Source organism: Rhineura floridana, chromosome 5, assembly GCF_030035675.1.
Source record: "Rhineura floridana isolate rRhiFlo1 chromosome 5, rRhiFlo1.hap2, whole genome shotgun sequence".
Classification (NCBI taxonomy): domain Eukaryota; kingdom Metazoa; phylum Chordata; class Lepidosauria; order Squamata; family Rhineuridae; genus Rhineura; species Rhineura floridana.
The window spans coordinates 133,652,277-133,670,038 of NC_084484.1; the positions used below are offsets into that span (position 1 = coordinate 133,652,277).

The window sequence follows — 17,762 nt, forward strand, 5'->3', positions numbered from 1 at the left end:
AAAAAATAGTCTCTGTACTTATTTTTTTTTATTTAATGTCTCTCCATCCACACACCATCCTATAAGGTTGAGACATGCATCTTAACTGAAGAATGGAATTTCTCTTTCATGAGATTCAGAAAGGCTTTAAGGCCACATATTAGGTTCAGAATCATACAAACATTGATGTAGTGATATTGATCTTCCTTCAGGCATTTTATGCACATGAAAGAGGCTCTGAGGTCATGCTTTTAGTTGCATCCCTGAAGTTGTGTGTCTCCTACCACCATTGCCATGTTGAGACATAACTTCTGAAGTGAGTAACCTGCACTATGTGTGGAATTCCCTATATGATTAAGAATCCTGGGCAATCAGGGTTTTAAATGGCACAGGGAGCCTCTACACATAGAGTAGATTCTCCACTTCAAAACCTATGCAGACAGAAACTGCGTGACTGGAGGCAGGGCTAAATCGGTGGTTCTGCAGCCACTTTCACATTTGCCTGCTTCATGCAAGTAATGCCTGAAGAGGGCTATGTTAGCAATGAGTGGGACAAACGGACTCAAGAGAAAATGGCAATATCTTCAGAAATATATATTACATACTTTGTTACTTGAGGTTACCCCTTGTGTAGAGGTTAATTTTTCCAATGTAGAATTTTGTCAAATAAATTAGAAGCAATTTGTATGAAAAATGAGCGTAGCCTATTGGTGTGTTTATGGCAACTGAAATATGTTTTGTGTTTTAACTTTGAATTGTAGATCACAGAAGCAATGCTGAGTTGATCTCTATTAAAAGACATTTGGAAAATATACATATCAAGGTAACACTTGAGCATAAATTAGAATTTTGCTTACAGTCTTTGAACATTTGAAGATTCAGGATATTTGTTCAAAGAAGAGTTAGGAAAAAAGATTGATAGGAAATAAGGGATATGAGGAGAAGCTCTGAACTATATAATAGGACAAACGCCACTAAGCTCTGTCAGACGCTTTCTGAATATTTCATACGCACTGTCTGTGTTTATGAAACTTTACATCCATCGGTTCTTGTTTACTCAATTTGTTTCCCAAAAGCTGCGATTTCCTGCCAAATTCTGCATCATTGTATAGAATTTGTTCCGTACAACTAATGCGGCTGTTTCGATGCATGGATTGTTAACAGTCTTTCTCGTCCTTATTCCAGGAACTATATGCATTGTTGTGGGTCTTATCTAATTTTAGATAGAAGGGGTGGAAACAGAAATCTTGTCACTGCCATATACAGCAAATATATCCTGTTCTTGCCATGTATGAGTAACTTTCCCCAGAAAGCAAAAATGGTATGTGAAATACCAGTTTTCACTGAGCTGAAATATAGTAGTCTGGTATTCTCTGCATTTCAGCAACAACCTCAGTTAACTGTTGTTATAACTGTTCATGGAGGATGAAAAGAATGCCTTGTCACTAGTGGATGAAATGTGGTAAATAAATAAATATTCCAAAAACATCTGCTAATATTTAAAAAGAATTTGTACAGTTTGTTCTTGTAATCATTCAGAAATATCTCCCATTTAGTGTAAGGTTATTGAAAGTCAGCAGGTAGTATCAGATCATACCTAGCTCCAGTGTGTTCTTGTTGCTTGTAACTATATGTAATAACTGTTCTTCAGTATCTTTACAAATATTGTTTTATTTCTAAAGACTCTTTAATAAAAATACTGTTTAATGCAAACAGCCATACATAATATAATTCATTTTTTTTTTAAAAAGGAACATATTCCTCTTGTATGCTGTTCTGGAACACTTGCAAAGAAAAAATACAAAGTTGAAATGGATGTGCTGTTGGAGGATGGTGCGAACCTAGTTCCAAAACTGATTACGGTAACTGTTCAGCTGATTGTACTAAAACCTTTCCACTTACAGCTACTCTTGCAAGTCCAGATTTCTGTGTGTGGCCCAATATTGTGTCTCCCCATTTATTTATTTTTTCTATTGGAAGTGCACACACATTTCCAGCGTTTCTGTTGAAATGGGTGAGGAGGACGTATTGGCACTCGTCTGCCCATAAACTACTAAATTAGAAGAATTGTTAATGAGATGGGGTTCAGCCCACTCCTGTGTGTGCTTCAGTCCCACTGGAGTATAAATGGAATATAAAAATGCAACTATCTAGTATTTTAGTCTGAACATATTACTTGCCAAAGCTAGATTTTGACTAGCCTCTAACAGTAGTAAATAAGATGTGTATCTCAAATAAAAAGTGTTGAATTGTTTTGTTATTGAAGGCTGATGTCTTTGTGCAGATCTTTTAAGTACTGTTTACTAACTACCTACCATGGGAATTTTGACTTAGGTTACAAGACCAAAAGCAAATAATGTTTATCAGTTTCCTTTGCAAGAGCTGGAAGATGAATCCTTAATTGGTGAGCATCATGACAAATCCTAAATGTTTTAATGAATAAAGTGCTTGAAGGAGAAATAAATGGTATAGTAACACAAGAAGGATGGCAAAAGAAACTTTCCAGGTTAGCGGGCACAAATTATTCTTTCATTGACTGGGTAATACATAAGTACAGTAATACTAAACATTCCTTATAAGCCATGTTAGACTATCACTTGACACAATTAATTGATATTTTTAGAAGCTTTCTCAGCTGAATCAGAAGTCAGCTACATATAAGGCTAGTTCTTGGGATTTTGTAGAGTGTAAAAGGGCCAACTAGACCAGTATGTGGTGGATCCTTTGACAAGCCAGTGGTTGTAAGAACCTATCTAGCCTGCTCTCTTTCATCTCCTGTGATCTTCAGTACTGCAAGAGTCACTCCATGCTCAGCAGGCACCTAAGTACTCTGGTGTTCTACTGGAAGCCATGGAGGGCTTTTTATGCTGTGCCAGGATCTGGCACATTGCTTCACCTATATGGGAAGTTGCAGCTAGCCCAATATTGTCTATGCCAGCCAGTATTGCCTCTGCTCATTAGCAATAGTTTTCCATGGCTTCTGGTAAAGGTCTTTCCTATCTTTGCTACTTAATCCTTTTAACTGGAGGCCGAACTCCAGAATTCTGCATGCGAAGTATATACTATGGTCCCTTCAGTTCCTGCAGTATCCTTCCTTCTCCAAGGGTCTGTTGACATGTGTGGAAATATCTGTTCCTTACCCTCTGTATAAGGCTCCAGGGACTAACTTGAGCCCACTGTCAGTACTTTTTTCTTTAGTAGCCCATTTTAATCCCTAGATTTTACTGTAGCATGCTGTATTGCTTTAGTCAGCTGCAAACAATTTTTATAGTGATAGCACTCTGGATAATTTTAAAATGATTATGCTTACAGGTAATAAACCTATACTTTACAACACTCTGAAGGATCATTGTGAATAGATTAACAGGATAACAGGTGTCTAGTACTCTCCATCAATTGCAGTAAATTGAATTCTGCTTTATCTCTGAGGAAGTAGTATTTTTCATTTCTGTCTTACAAAACAATTTGTACTGTGTTCCTCCTAGCAATATGTAGTTAAATTACATAGGCTGACGTTAATTTGAGTCAGCATGGGGCAGTAAATAAGTTGAATTTGGATATACCATATGCAGCCTCAGATCTCCATTTAGCTATGAAACTTATTGGATAGTTTTGGACAAGTTGCCGTATTTCAACAATTTATTTTTTTGAGGATAAGTGAGATATATATTCTAAATTATTGCTGTCTTTTAAAACTAGAGTACTTTAATCTCTTCATAGTTTGATTTTTGTTAGTTATTCGGTGGATAATGCAAATTGCATTTGAATAATAATGAATGCAGCAATTCAGCCTGATTCAAGAACTGTGTTCAAGAACCTCAGTTTCTTCATTGTTGGAGACAGTTTGGGGCTCATGTCCCCATTATGCCTGTAGAGGTACCCCTGTGATATTGAATTGAGTGGGAATGTGGACTTGTTTAGGTAGGAGCTTTCAACTCACTGGACTGCATGAAGACCTTTAGATCAGAGCAGGGGTCTCTTAAAGGTGTTGATTTTTTTATTCACTTCTATATATTGCAAACTCATATAAAAACATATCTGTGTGCTGTACACAGTCTCAGTTAAAACCAAAAAAATATAGCAAATAAAATCAAGCAGAATACGTTAAAGAAACAAATACAAAAATGGGTCCTCTCACAAGAAAGTTATAATAACAATAACTCATTCTTGTAAGAAGGCTTCCTGAAATAGACAAGTCTTAAGTTCGGGCCTGAAGCTCATTACAGATGATGCCCACTTGATTTCACTAGGTAGAGTTCAAATATCGTCATTAAATTATACAGCCAGCATAGATTTTTCACATTCCTCCATATTAAATTGAAAATACCCCCCATGCTGTTCTGCTGCTTCCCAGAAGCTCATTCCAAAACAAAATCTTACAAAACGTATAGTCCTGAACTCAGAAATGCTTCCTTAACAGCTTTTCATGGCGATACACAAAACGCTCAGAGAATCTAGAGTTCAAAGTGTAAAACAAGAGAAGAAAAATTCAGACCCCTGTTGGACTTTTTTCTGTCAATGGTCTCATAATTTGTTGAAATTAATAAAAAATCAGCCATGTTCACAGAGTCCTGTAATCGTATTACTGACCTTGTCCTATACTTTGTAGGGCAGTACAATATTTCAGAGAGGAGGTCAGGTCTCCTGCTCTTCTGAAGCATTCACTATGCTGCCCAATTTCCCTGCTTTTTAAAGTTTGATAGAAATATCTGTTGGTAACAGGTACCTTCTTAAACTGTAAGGGTTTTTTTGCCTATTCATGAATAACATCTCAATGTGTGCTACCTCATTATGAAGTGATACTATAAACTGATGTTGCTAAATTTAATTGAAAAGCAATAAAGAAAATGAATGCTTCTTGAAACACATAGACAGTATCTGGCATAACAGTGAGGACTGACAGAATCCTAGATAATTTTAAAAGGTTTGGGAGGGGTTAGTGCTTTTTCTTATTTTAAATCTGTTCAGTTTTTAGCATTATAGCTTAGTTGGAACATCATTGGCAGTAGTCAATCCAAAAAAGATAAAATACTGGTACTTGTACTTCCATTTATTTGGTCTGATAGGTCACCGTGATATGTTCCTGAAGAAACAAGCACAATCTACAAATGGAAATCCTGCATCACTATCTCCACAGCTGTCTAACTCAGCTGCTCCAGGTTCTACCAATGAGGCAACTGTGTCTGAAAACCATTCCGTTGGGGGTGATAATGAAACTGTTTACAGTAGCTTTTTGGAAATGTATGAATCTGCAGATGAGCATTGTTCTTGGAATAATGTCACAATAGCAGACTTGTATCCAGGAATGGTGAAGGCACTAAGCAGACTGTTGCATAAAGTATCCCGCAAAACTTCTTCCAATTCATTAAATAAACGGTATAGATATGGACACTGCCACCCCAAGAAAACAAAGCTTAATACCAGTACAGACAGAGTAAAGAAGTCCATACCATTGAAACTGAAGTCTAACTTGATGATGACAGAAGATGATTTGAAAAGAGATAAATTGTCCATGGGAAATAATAGACGAACTAGTCCTTTTTATGATGGCAAGCATCAAATGCAGTGTTCAGTGAACAACATATCTAGAGCAGTATCTTCCATACACTGTAATGCAGATAGAATGGAAATGGACTCTGGCATCTTAGATGATCACTCATACACTGAGAGAGTCAGACTAAATGACACGGAAACTACCATTTTTTCTAGAGCTCTTTCTACAGAAGAAACATTTCTGGACGGAAGTCCATCTTGCATACCTTCGTCTTCAGACTTTGGAAGAAAGGGTCAAACATTTGAACAGTACTCTCCTACAATTTGCACTGTAGATACAGGAGCAACATTTAATCTAGCAGCAGATGATAAAACTGGGGAGATGAGCACTATGACATTCAAGGCCACATCATGCTTAAGCTTGTCTTTGAATGGTGGCACAAGCTCTTATTTGCACAGTAATACATCTTCTCCAGTAAAAATGTCAAACATGTTACTTGGAAATCATGAAATTAAAAGGTTCAATAAAGCCATTTCACTACAGCGGAGTCACTCATTTTCATCACTTCCTGTTAATTGCGGTTCCATCAAAACTCACCAGACATGTGAAGATGCATTTGAAAAAATGTATAAGGAGCTGTGTTGTCCAAAGTTGCAAAAACCATATAAGTTTTCAACCATATGTACAAGTCCTAGGAAGTCTTCAGAATTGTGCAAGTCTGGTTTTAATAGTCTTTCTTCAAACTTTCATCAAAATATGATTGAGAATATATATCAGAAATTATGTTCTGAAGGGTTGCCAAAGATTCCTACATTTCTGAGAGCTGCAAGCTTAAAAAAATATGAAGGAATACAGATGTCTGACACAGTAAATGCCCTAGTTAATTCTCCTATTAGAACTCTACCTGCAGTTGCCAGAATTAAAAGAGCAGCAAATTTCTGTAATGAAGATTCTCAATCTTCACCATTTAAAAGATTAAAAAATATATCTGAGAACTCTTATAGAATAAGTCAGAAGCTGCCGCCTTGGAAAAACGATCTGCGGAAAACAGACATGACTTTCACATTGCATACTCCAACTGCAAACAATTGGACCTCAAACATGGTAAGTAAACTATTGACTTTGAATTATATAAAAAGTACTCTAACCTGAAAAACATTTTCGTGTGCCTTCAGTGTCAAGATTCCTGAAGTACCATGAAATTAAAGTTACTGAGACTTTGAACCTTACTTCAAAGTGAACTCCACTGAATCTAGCAGGACTTGTTTCAAGTAAATCTGCATAGAACTGGACTAGAAGTCTTACTAATTGGTATGCCACTTAATGTGTCCCCCATCCCCCCTTTTCTTTAAAACATGTGAATTATGGCCTTTAAAAGGTACTATAGAACACCATTAGTATTTTATCTGGAAAAAAAGTTTGGACAAATGTTGGATTGTGTTTAGGTAACTCAGCCTTTCCCAACCGGTGTGCCTCCAGATGTTGTTGGACCACAACTCCCATCAGCCTCAGCCAGCATTGCCAATGGTTGAGGCTGATGGGAGTTGCGGTCCAACAACATCTGGAGGCACACCGGTTGGGAAAGGCTGCTTAACTGAACAGAATTAGGCTGCATATGTAGCAGGAGAGAGAAAACATAATAATATTTGAGATTTTTTCCAATCTGCTGCAAAAATATGCCCACATTCATTGCAACTATAAAGCAAGCAAACAGAGAGAATAGAAGCTTGTTAAAATAATCCCTGGATATTGATAATCCAGATTGTAAAACTACATCATTTTAATGTTTGAACATTTAATTTTCAGGATTCTAGATTTTGTGTTTCTTCAAATCACAGCTATCTGGCTGTTCCAAGCACTTGTATAAAAGGTAGGTTTTAAAGATGAGAAAGTAATTTTTTTAATTTTGAATAGGTGCTATCCAGAGCATTAAGCAATTCTCTTTACATCTTTGACAGGAGGTCCATTCTTTTTCTACCCTATCATATCTGGTAATTCCAAGAACCATCCAGTCATTTTTTCCCATCCACTCTTCAGTTATTTGACCAACTTTAATTTTAAAATCCTTTTGACACAGGCTGTATACGAAGAAATGATAAAAGCATGGGAATGTTTTACATAGTAGAAGATAAAATACTTCACAAAGTTCCCATTCTCTGTTTCCCAGATCTGCTAAGTTGTGCCTCCTATCTCCTTTTCCACAGTGAAAGTGAAAACCTAGGTCCATAGAGTTGGCAGTTCTCCCGGGGGGGGGGACTAGATTTGGGTAGGGTGCTGGTAAATGGGGGGGGCTTTTTTCCTGGTATTCACTAGGTAAAGCTGGAAAAAGTGGAATAATAATGGGAACGATAGCATTTTTTTAGAAAGTTTTTTCTGTCACATGGAAATATTAGAAATAGTTTTTCAGTCATGTGGCCTTCTTTTTTTAAATATAACAGTGCAAGATAGAACCTAAATCTGAACATGTGTGTTGAATGCTCATCTGAAACTGAACATAATTTTGACTTATTACATTGTTCCATAATTGGCTAAGCAAACAAGGGGAATATGTAGATCTGAAAACGTAAGTTCTCATTGAGCTAAGCAAATTTCTTCTGTATTCTGGTTAGTTGCATATCTTATCATCTGACTTGTTCATAGCCCCTGCAGTTCAATTTAGCAGTTTATGCCAAAGGAAAGGTTTGGTACACATGGAAAGGATCGGTACACAATAAAACCACACTCATCCATGATTTGATCATGGATGAGGGTACTGACTTGGTGTGCATTACCGAGACCTGGGTGGGTGAGCTGGGAGGAATTGACCTGACCCAGCTTTGCCCACCTGGATACTCAGTGCAACACCAGCACAGGCTGCAAGGACAGTGGGAGGGGTTGCTGTGACCTACAGAACCTCCATCCCTGTCACCAGGAAACTACTCTGTCTTGGAACTGGCTGTGAGGGCCTGCACCTGGTGTCAGGCCAAGGAGGCAGTAAACTAGGGTTGGTGCTGATGTCCTGTCCACCTTGCTGTCCAGCAGCTTCTCTGACCGAGCTGGTGGAGGCCATCTTGGCTGTGGTTTTTGAGGCGCCGAGAACAATAGTCTTGGGTGATTTCAATGTCCATGTTGTGGCTGCCTCTAGTGTTCCAGCTAGGGACTTCATGGTCTCCATAATGACAATGGGACTGTCTGAAGTTGTCACCGGTCCAACACATAGGGCAGGACACACCCTCAATTTGGTTTTTGTCCAAATGGAGAGTGTTCTTTAGATGGGGGAGTTTCCAATATACAGAGCAGGTGACCCTGTTGAAACCCTTGTTACACTGTGGAACAACAAGACTTGTCGGGCTCTTAATATGGCTCCCCCTGAGCACCCTCTCTGGCATTGTGAAACCCAGGTTACACCTTGGTACACCAGTGAGCTAAGGGCAATGAAACAGGCTGGACAATGGCTAGAGAGCAAGTGGCGAAATACGTGCTATGAGGCTGATCAGATACACGTAAAACATAACCACACCTACTGTGTGGCAGTGAGGGCAGCAAACACGGCCCACCTCTCTGCCTCCATCATATCCTCAAGTAGCCGTCCAGTGGAGCTTTTCCATAAAAGAGTTGCACTGGTTACCAGTTGCTTACTGGGCCCAATTCAAGGTGTTTGTTTTGACCTTTAAATCCCTATACGGTTTCGGCCCAGTCTATCTAAAGGAACACTTCCAGCATCATCAGCTGTGCCGCCCAACAAGATCAGCCCCAAAAGACTTCTCCATCCCATCAGTCAAAACAGCCAAACTGGTGAGGACTAGAGAGAGGGCTTTTTCAATTGTGGCCCCCACCCTGTGGAACTCCCTCCCAAATGATCTCCGCCATGCCCCTTCTATGATGAGCTTCCGCTGGGCCTTGAAGACCTGGCTCTTCAGGCAGGCTTTTGGGGTGGGTTAGATTTTATCTTCATTGTTTTTAGATTTTTAATGCCTACGTATTGTATGCCTATGTTGTACGTTGCCCAGAGTGGCTGAACAGCCAGCCAGATGGGCGACTAATAAATTCAATAAATAAATAAATAAATAAAATATTGTCAGGGGTCTGTTGACATCAACTCCAGGAAATGGAGTTTTAGACCCTTCAGAAGCACACTGTGAATTGTTGCAAGGCACTTCAAAGGTAAAGTTGCTCGCCTCCATAGCAATCTTGATGTCCTATCTACATCTACCGTAGTTCCCAGTGAAGCATCCAATACAATGTCTTGTTCAACTTCTTGGGATCAGTTACAGTTTATGCAACCAGATTATATGGACAAGGTGGTTGTGACGATGCGGCCAGCAACATGTCCTCTCGACCCTTGTCCTTCTGGGTTTATTAAAGTTTGCCAAGGGGGTATGACTGAGTGGATCCAGGGTGTGGTTAATGTGTTTTTGCAAGAGGCGTGGTCCCAGACACCCTCAAAGAAGCGGTGTCCGCCTGCTCCGAAAAAAGCCTGTCCTGGACCCATTGGTTTTTGACAACTACTGTCTGGTGGCAAATATCCCCTTTTTAGGGAAGGTGATTGAGAGGGTTGTGGCGCAGCAATTTCAAGCACTCTTGGAATAAACAGATTTTTTTTTTTTGCCCATTCCAACCTGGGTTCAGGCCTGGTTATGGGACTGAATTGTCCTTGGTTGCACTGATGGATGTCCTTTATTGGGAGAAGGACAGAGGGAGTGCAACCCTGTTACTTGATCTCTCAGCAGCTCTTGATACCTTTAACCATGGTATCCTTCTGAGCTGACTTGGTGAGATGGGTATTGGGGGCATTTTTACAGTGGTTCCTGTCCTATATCCAGGGTCATTTTCAGACAATAGCATTAGGTGATTGTCTTTCAACACCCTGGCAGTTGTGCTGTGGGGTGCCACATAGTACCATCTTGTCCCCAATGTTGTTTAACATCTATGTGAAGCCCTTGGGAGTGGTCCTCAAGAGATTTGGGCAAGGTGTCAGCAGTACGGTGACGATACTCAGCTCTATTTCTCTGTAACATCTGAATAGGGAGAGGCCGTGCAAGCTGTGGACCAATGCCTGGACTCGGTGGTGGGTTGTATAAGAGCCAATAAACCTGAATCTGAATCCTAGCAAGACTGAGGCGCTATGAGTTGGTGGTTCCTGAGTTCAGATAATTGGTTAATCACCTGCTTTGGATAAGGTCATACTCCGTCTGAAAGAGCAGGTTCTTAGTCTGGGGGTGTTCATGGATCCATCTTTGTCGCTAGAGGCCCAGGTGACCTCAGTGGCTAGAAGTGCCTTTTACCAGCTTCAGCTGGTAAGATGGCCACTGCCGTTTCTGGACCAGGATAACCTGACCACTGTTGTTCATGCACTGGTAACCTCCAGGCTGGATTACTGTAATGCGCTCTATATGGGGTTGCCCTTGAGGCTGGGTCCGGAAGCTGCAGCTGGTGCAAAATGCAGTGGTGTGACTGCTCACTAGGGCAGGGTATTGCATGTGAAAGAATTGCACTGGCTGCCCATTAGCTACTGGGCCAAGTTCAAGGTTCTAGTTTTGGTGTACAAAGCCCTGCGCAGCTTGGCACCAGGAACCTTCAAAGATCATCTTACTCATTATATACCCAATAGCTCATTGCGTTTTGCAGATGAGGGCCTCCTGCAGATACCATCTTATCAGGAGGTCTGTTCCACACAACATTGGAAGTGGACCTTTAGTGTTGTGGAATCTACCCTTTGGAATTTCCTCCCCTTAAATATTAGACAGGCGCCACCTCTGTTTTCTTTTCAGTGCCTAATGAAGACTCCACTTTCAACAAGCATCTTAAGTAGAGATGTTATCCCAGTCTGCTTCTGCGCTGGAATTGCTTCTTAAGTTTTTAAAGTTGTTTTTCAAATGTTTTTAAGATGTTTTTAAATTGCTTTTAGTGTTTTTGTTTGCCCCCCTGGGTTCCTACTGTGAGGAAGGGTGGGATATAAATTTAATAAATAAAGGTTGGTTTTTACAACTTGTGGCTAGAGCATTCTGTGAAAAAAGGAATACTAAAGCTGCTGTCCTAACCCCACTTACCTAGGAGTAAGCCCCATTGAATTGAATAGGACTTCCTTATGCAGTGATTATTATCCGGGTTTCATTTGGATTTTATTTATTTATTTATTTATTGTATTTATATACCGCCCCATAGCCGAAGTTCTCTGGGTGGTTTACAATAACTAAAAACATTAAAAACAAATACATAATTTTAAAAACGCATCTTTTAAAAACAATTTAAAACACATGCTAAAATGCCTGGGAGAAGAGGAAAGTCTTGACCTGGCGCCGAAAAGATAACAGATAAAGAACTTGATTTCTTCTGGAGTAAAACCTTTGTTATATAAAAAACAAAAAAGGTAAGCAAGCTGAGATATGTAGGAGCCTTTTGTCTTTGCACACACCCCTTTGCTCCTCCCTTCATTCAAGCTGCAATTAAACCAGGGAGTCTCTAATTAACTATTTTTTCCTATTTTATCAAACCAGGAAACTTGATTCCAGCTTTGGAACAAGCCAGAATATTAAATCACAGTTTGAAGGTGGCTTAATATCTGGCTTGTTCTTGTTTTCAGCAAAACAGGAAACAATGGTTCCTTGACACTTCCTGGTTTGATGGGCTCATGGCATCAAGGGACCGAATGCATAGGCAAAAGACTCAAGCATATCTTGACATAAGCTGACATATGATTGTCCAAATGCAGCCATTGTGTCATACTTTTTAGACTGACTTCCAGAGATAGCTTGTTTTCCTCTCGGTTATTCTTTTACACAGAAAAGCAACAAGGTTTGACTCCATTATGTATGGTAGAAGGCTATTGACTTAGTTTTAAAAGACTATTAACTCTTGAACACATTTGTATGCATTTGAGGTTTTAAAAGTGACATGTTCTTTAAAAAATAAAAGTTTTTAATTCACTTTTATTCTTTCATCCTGCTAATATTCAAAGTCTTTGTGCTCTTTATACCTATCCTCTATGAGGTAGTCTGGTTTTCATGATTTGGTTTTCTTATCCTTTGCATTCGAAATTGTTACCTTATTTACCACATCAAATCTCTTAACACAGAATCCAGGATTACAGATGCAGATGTAAGCATTCCTAAGTTTGTGCAAAATAATGATTCTCCAAGAAAATCACAAAACTGGACATCAGGGTAAGTGACACCTAAACTCATTTTCAGTATCCCTTTGTTGTATTTCACTGTGAAAGGTTTGGGAAGGAGAAATAATAAGGTGTTCCTGTTAACTACACCTAAGATGAGTTGAAAAGAATGACAAAACGTTTTCTTGCACTGAGGCTTATCTTCAAATATTTTTGGCACAATCATATGCCCACTGATATTCTAGACTAGTTCATAACAGATATCTTATTGTTTGTAAATAAGTCTAAGAAATTTGACATGAATTCTTTTTAGAGTTCAGACAGTAAAATAAGGCAGATAAGGTGTTAAACTTGTTCCTTTCAAGTTTGCTAAGGAAGTTTTATTTATTGATATAAAATAAGAAAAAAGATTTCTCTTGAAACAGTATAGTGTAAGGAACTGTCTAGTCAGATTCCCTAGTTGCAAAGGCATCCCAGTGCATATTACATATTGCTGGTATTGTCTGCACTGACTGGCAGTGGCTCTCCAGGATTTGAGACTGGAGGTTTCCCCAATCTGATCTGTAGATGCTGGGGACTGAATCTGAAACCTTCTATGTATAAGGCATGTGTTCTGCCACTAAGCTGTTGCCCTGCTCAAGCCTGTTTTTAAGGTGAGGGTGATGGAGAGGGTGGTAGTATTGGGAAAAAGAAAAGTAGGGAAGGGAAGCTAACTTCATTCCAAATAAATGAATCTAGAAAACAATAAAATATAAACACACATTAATATGCAAATGTATCAGACAAAGCTATGCTGATGGGCTAGACCAGATAAAATTTGGTGAGCCTGTGAGGAAGGTAGTGTGGTTCTGCCAGTGATTTATTGGGATTATACAAGATGGCATCTTGTCAAGATGGTTTAATATATTTTTCCTTCCCCTCCCTAGTGCTGCTTCCTTTTTGAGAAATACAGTCTTGGCACCAGAATGACAAAAGCTTGGGGTTAGTTTGGAAGCTGAGAAGATATTTAAATGGATGCCAGAAACTCGGTTATGAGCACAGTTTTTTTTATATAGGACTTGAGGATGACTGAAGAGCTACTTTTATATTGGTGTATTATTACATTAGTTAGGAGATGGCTCAAAATGGTTAATGCTGGCCAAGATGCAGTCTACTCTGTGTACCACAGCAAAGATTGTGCAATTGCTAAGCAAGAGAGAGATTCTGAAACTGCATCACATGTAGCCTTCTTTTTCTCTGGCTGCACTGGTAAAGACTTTTGGACTTACAGTTTTACAGGTTGTTGAGTTTAAAATTGGTAGCTTTCATATTGTGTTTGTTTTAGTTATTACACAATGGTTTATCTTTTGTATGGATGTATTTGCTGTTCACTAGTGTGTTAATTATGTGTGAAGTTGAAGAGGTATTGGGGACAGGTTGGGGTTTTTTATTCCTATGAGAGAGTGAAAAATATCCTGGTCTTCAGGTGAAGAATTTATTTGCAGCCATTGCATTTTACTACCCCTTTCTAACACTGTTTTGAACTGATAAGATCCTCTTTCCTTTTCCAGGGTTTCCAGGAAGCTTAGCTATCACAATGAGCCAATCACAAGTGAAAATGCTTATGTGGAAGAACTCCTATGTAAAGATTATGAAAGTTCATTTCTGGAAGGCTGCAGAGAGGAAATTCATGATTTTTAAGGGGAAAGCTATTTGATTTGATCCAAAAATGCCCTTTCATTCATGAAAGGAACTTGGATCTAGTGAAGGGAAGGCAATTCCCCTTTCCCTGTACAGTCCACTAGTGCCACCACCTACATGATTCCAGATATTCCCCCAACCCTCTGAAGCAACTTCAGAAGGTTGCAGGAAGCTCCAGAGGGAAGGGGAGCCAAGAGCACTCTATTCTGTGAGTGATACTCTTCTCATGTGACTCTGAATCAAACCCATTGTAGTTATGCATTGCCATATGAGAACTACATATCCTTCAAGGAATTGAAGAAGGACTCTGTCTCTAGAATCTCGTTAATCCTGAATTTAGCATCTAGGGATCAAACTTCTTGAAGGCTTATCATACTTATAGGAGCAAATGTTCTTTTTGCGGTGATCAAGCTTGTTTTCTCTGTGTGTGCATGTATAATTTCCTCTATTTCTAATGTATTTTGCTTGACTAATCAAGATCTGCTCTTAATGCATAAATAATGTTTTAACAGGCTATTTAATGCATTTAAAGTACTATTCAGAGAGCTTCTGCTTTAAGGAAGAGCAGAGCATTATTCCACTGTTAAAAATACTAAATTTGGGAAGATCTATATTGTAATACAGTGTTTCAAATTTGGTTTTAATGTTTTAAATGTGTATATCTAGTGCTTCTGTATCTTATATGCTTAATAAATCTTTATATATGGCTGTGTGAATTTTGTTATATTCCATTAGACGTTTATCTTTTAAGCTAAATGTTTCCTATTCATTAATAAGAAGCAGGCGGATAAGTTTCACTTAGGTTAAATGTGCTCTCATTAACCAGCCTAGACTTTCTTCTTTGAAAGAAATACTTATTTTCTTCTTAGTTTCTTGTTTGGAATAAATGGATAGGCTAATTAAAGAAGAAAAATGGCACTTAACAGTGAGCAGCAACAAGATTTTATGTGGAAGGCCATATATTATCTGTCAAAGACATTTGCCAAAAAATTGAGAGTGTGGGGAGGGAGGGTAACAGCAATGGAAAGAGGCAAAAGCCAGGGAATGCCTTATAATACATTCATCTAAGGAAAAATCAATTTACCTAGGTAAAATATGAATATTATACAAAAATTCTCAAGAGATTAAATGTAAGGTAGTGTAAGTGCATGTGACAAAATAATCTCATAAAGATGTTGTGCAGCAAAATGTCTGAAGTGGACAGATTGGATAGGGAACCTGTGGCCTCTTTCATTTTCCAGTTGTTGAACTCCCAACTCTCATCAGCCCAGCCAGCATGGGCCAATGTTCAGGAATGATGTCAGTTTTGGGAATTAAAATGGTAGCACTTCTGTCCCAATTTCAAAAATTACTTTCACATTGCAATGCCTGTTATGTTTAGAAACTGTAGCTTTTTCGGCCAGAATACTGGCATTTTGTACAAATGTCTTTCACACTGCTGCAACAAATGTCTGGTTTTTGTCCCTCACCCGTTGTATACATGTGAACTATAGTTGCCCCAAAATTCACTGTGCGAGTTACTTTGGGCTTTCCCCCCTCATTTCTGTTGATGTGTGCTGATATACCGGTAGTTCTAAACAAGGGAATATTGTATGTTATTGTATTACTGCATTTTGTACGTCGCCTAGAGTGGCTGTTCATTCGGCCAGATAGGCGACTCAAAAATAAAATTTTATTATTATTATTATCATTTTATTAAACCTCATTCAGCTCTATCTTCAGACTTGGATTGTTTTAAAAACAACTGTCCAAAGCATATTGATCCACCTGAGGAGGCAGAGGCAGAAATGGAAGAAGAGAAAGCTGCTACCTCCGCCTATGCCAGAATACCAGTACAATTTTTGTCAGTCAAAACAAAAGAAAAATGTGCACAAAAAGAGCAGGGACAAATTGCATCCTGGGCTGCCTGTCACGTGAGTGGCTGCAGCTAGTGCAAAGCTCCCATGATTTTCTGAGTTTCCAAGCTTGCAAATGGATCATTTCTGGAATCATTTATCACAGAAATGAGCACTAAACTTCCACTGTATTCCACTAGATTACCAGAACTAGCTTGTACATTGTGTGAAAGATCAAATATGATGTAAAAATTACAGAAATCATCGGAATAATAGTATAAAGCGCAATGTGAAAACAGCCTTATAGTCCAACAACACCTAGACCACAGATTCCCCTCTCCTGGTGTAAAGGGTAAAGCAGTGGGAAAAATAATAATCTACCATGTTTCTTTTAAGAGCAGTGGCATTTATTTGTGGTGAAATTGCTAAACCAACACTATCACAAAGCTTAGGAAGTGCATCCTGACAACACTTAAGAATATGGAATTTAATACATGCTTCAGTTACATGCTTCTGCAAAAAGAACTGCATACTGTTCAGAAGCATCAAATTTTAGAGTTCTGATTCTGAAACAGTCCTATCAGAGTTTCCTATATGAACCAGGGACAGCTCTCAGCTACATAACTAACGTTTTGATTGCCAAGTTGGTTATCACATAAAATATCCTATCACTTTGATTTTAAAATGATTTAAGGCTTTAATCCTAAAGTAACTCAGGAAGTCATTTCCATGGAAATTGTTGGGACTTACGTCTGAATACACATACATAGGTTTGTGTTGTATATTCTCATGTTGGAAGTCCTAATACCTCTTGAGATAATTTGTGCCTTCAAGTTGATTACGACTTATGGTGACCTTATGAATCAGCAACCTCCAATAGCATCTGTTATAAACCGCCCTGTTCGGATCTTGTCAATTCTGACATAATAGACAGTTTCAAGTAAGAAGGGAAGACATTCTTTAATGTTCATCTTCAGATTTGAAATGTGAGACTGATTTTTTTTAAAGCCATAGTGTTTCTGGTCTTCATGACATTGACAATTAATTGGCTTTAGTTTTAACTGGGCATTCTACAGCCATGAGAGTAGCTGTCAACTACAGCCAGCATGGATTTTTCACATTCCGCAATGTTAAATTGAAAATATCCCCCATGCCATTTTGCTGCTTCCCATAAGCTCACTTCAAAACAAAACCTTACAAAACTTATAGTCGTAAACTCAGAAACACTTGCTAAAAACCCCTCTACGTTTTCATGGCAATACACAAAACACGCAGAGAGAATTGAGAGTTCAAAGTGAAAAATGAAAAAAAAAAAATCCAAACCCCTACTGGACTTTTTTCTGTCAGTGGTTTCATCATTTGTTGAAATTAATTAAAAATCAGCCATATTCACAGAGCCCCTATAATCCACTAGACTTGCCCCATACTCTCACCTTCATCCTCTGCAGTTTAAAAAATGCCTGGCTGATTTCTAATTAATTTAACAAATTCAATATTTGAGTCAATGATAAGCGTGGGCCTGCTCGATAAGAACCAACTGTAAATGTTCTAAAAGCCAGCCTCACAGCTGGATTGGCTAATCCGGTGGCCACACATTTGCCAGACATTTCACTTTAGACAGTCATGGCTTCCCCCAAAGAATCCTGGGAAGTATAATTTGTGAAGGGTGCTGAGAGTTGTTAGG

At 38.7% G+C, this 17,762-nt stretch overlaps 1 protein-coding gene across 2 annotated transcripts in view; it reads left to right on the forward strand.

Moving 5' to 3' along the window:
* HJURP (Holliday junction recognition protein) overlaps positions 1-14,951 on the forward strand; it is a 37,146-nt gene extending 22,195 nt beyond the window's left edge. Inside the window, exons 7-13 of one of the 2 annotated variants that reach the window (XM_061628106.1) lie at positions 741-802; positions 1,731-1,841; positions 2,314-2,383; positions 5,046-6,577; positions 7,280-7,343; positions 12,528-12,615; positions 13,490-14,099. In XM_061628106.1, coding sequence (XP_061484090.1) covers positions 741-802; positions 1,731-1,841; positions 2,314-2,383; positions 5,046-6,577; positions 7,280-7,343; positions 12,528-12,615; positions 13,490-13,532 — 1,970 coding nt within the window. In that variant the 3' untranslated portion in view covers positions 13,533-14,099. The other variant, XM_061628105.1, reaches the window with a different exon arrangement.
* Positions 14,952-17,762: the final 2,811 nt, after the last annotated feature.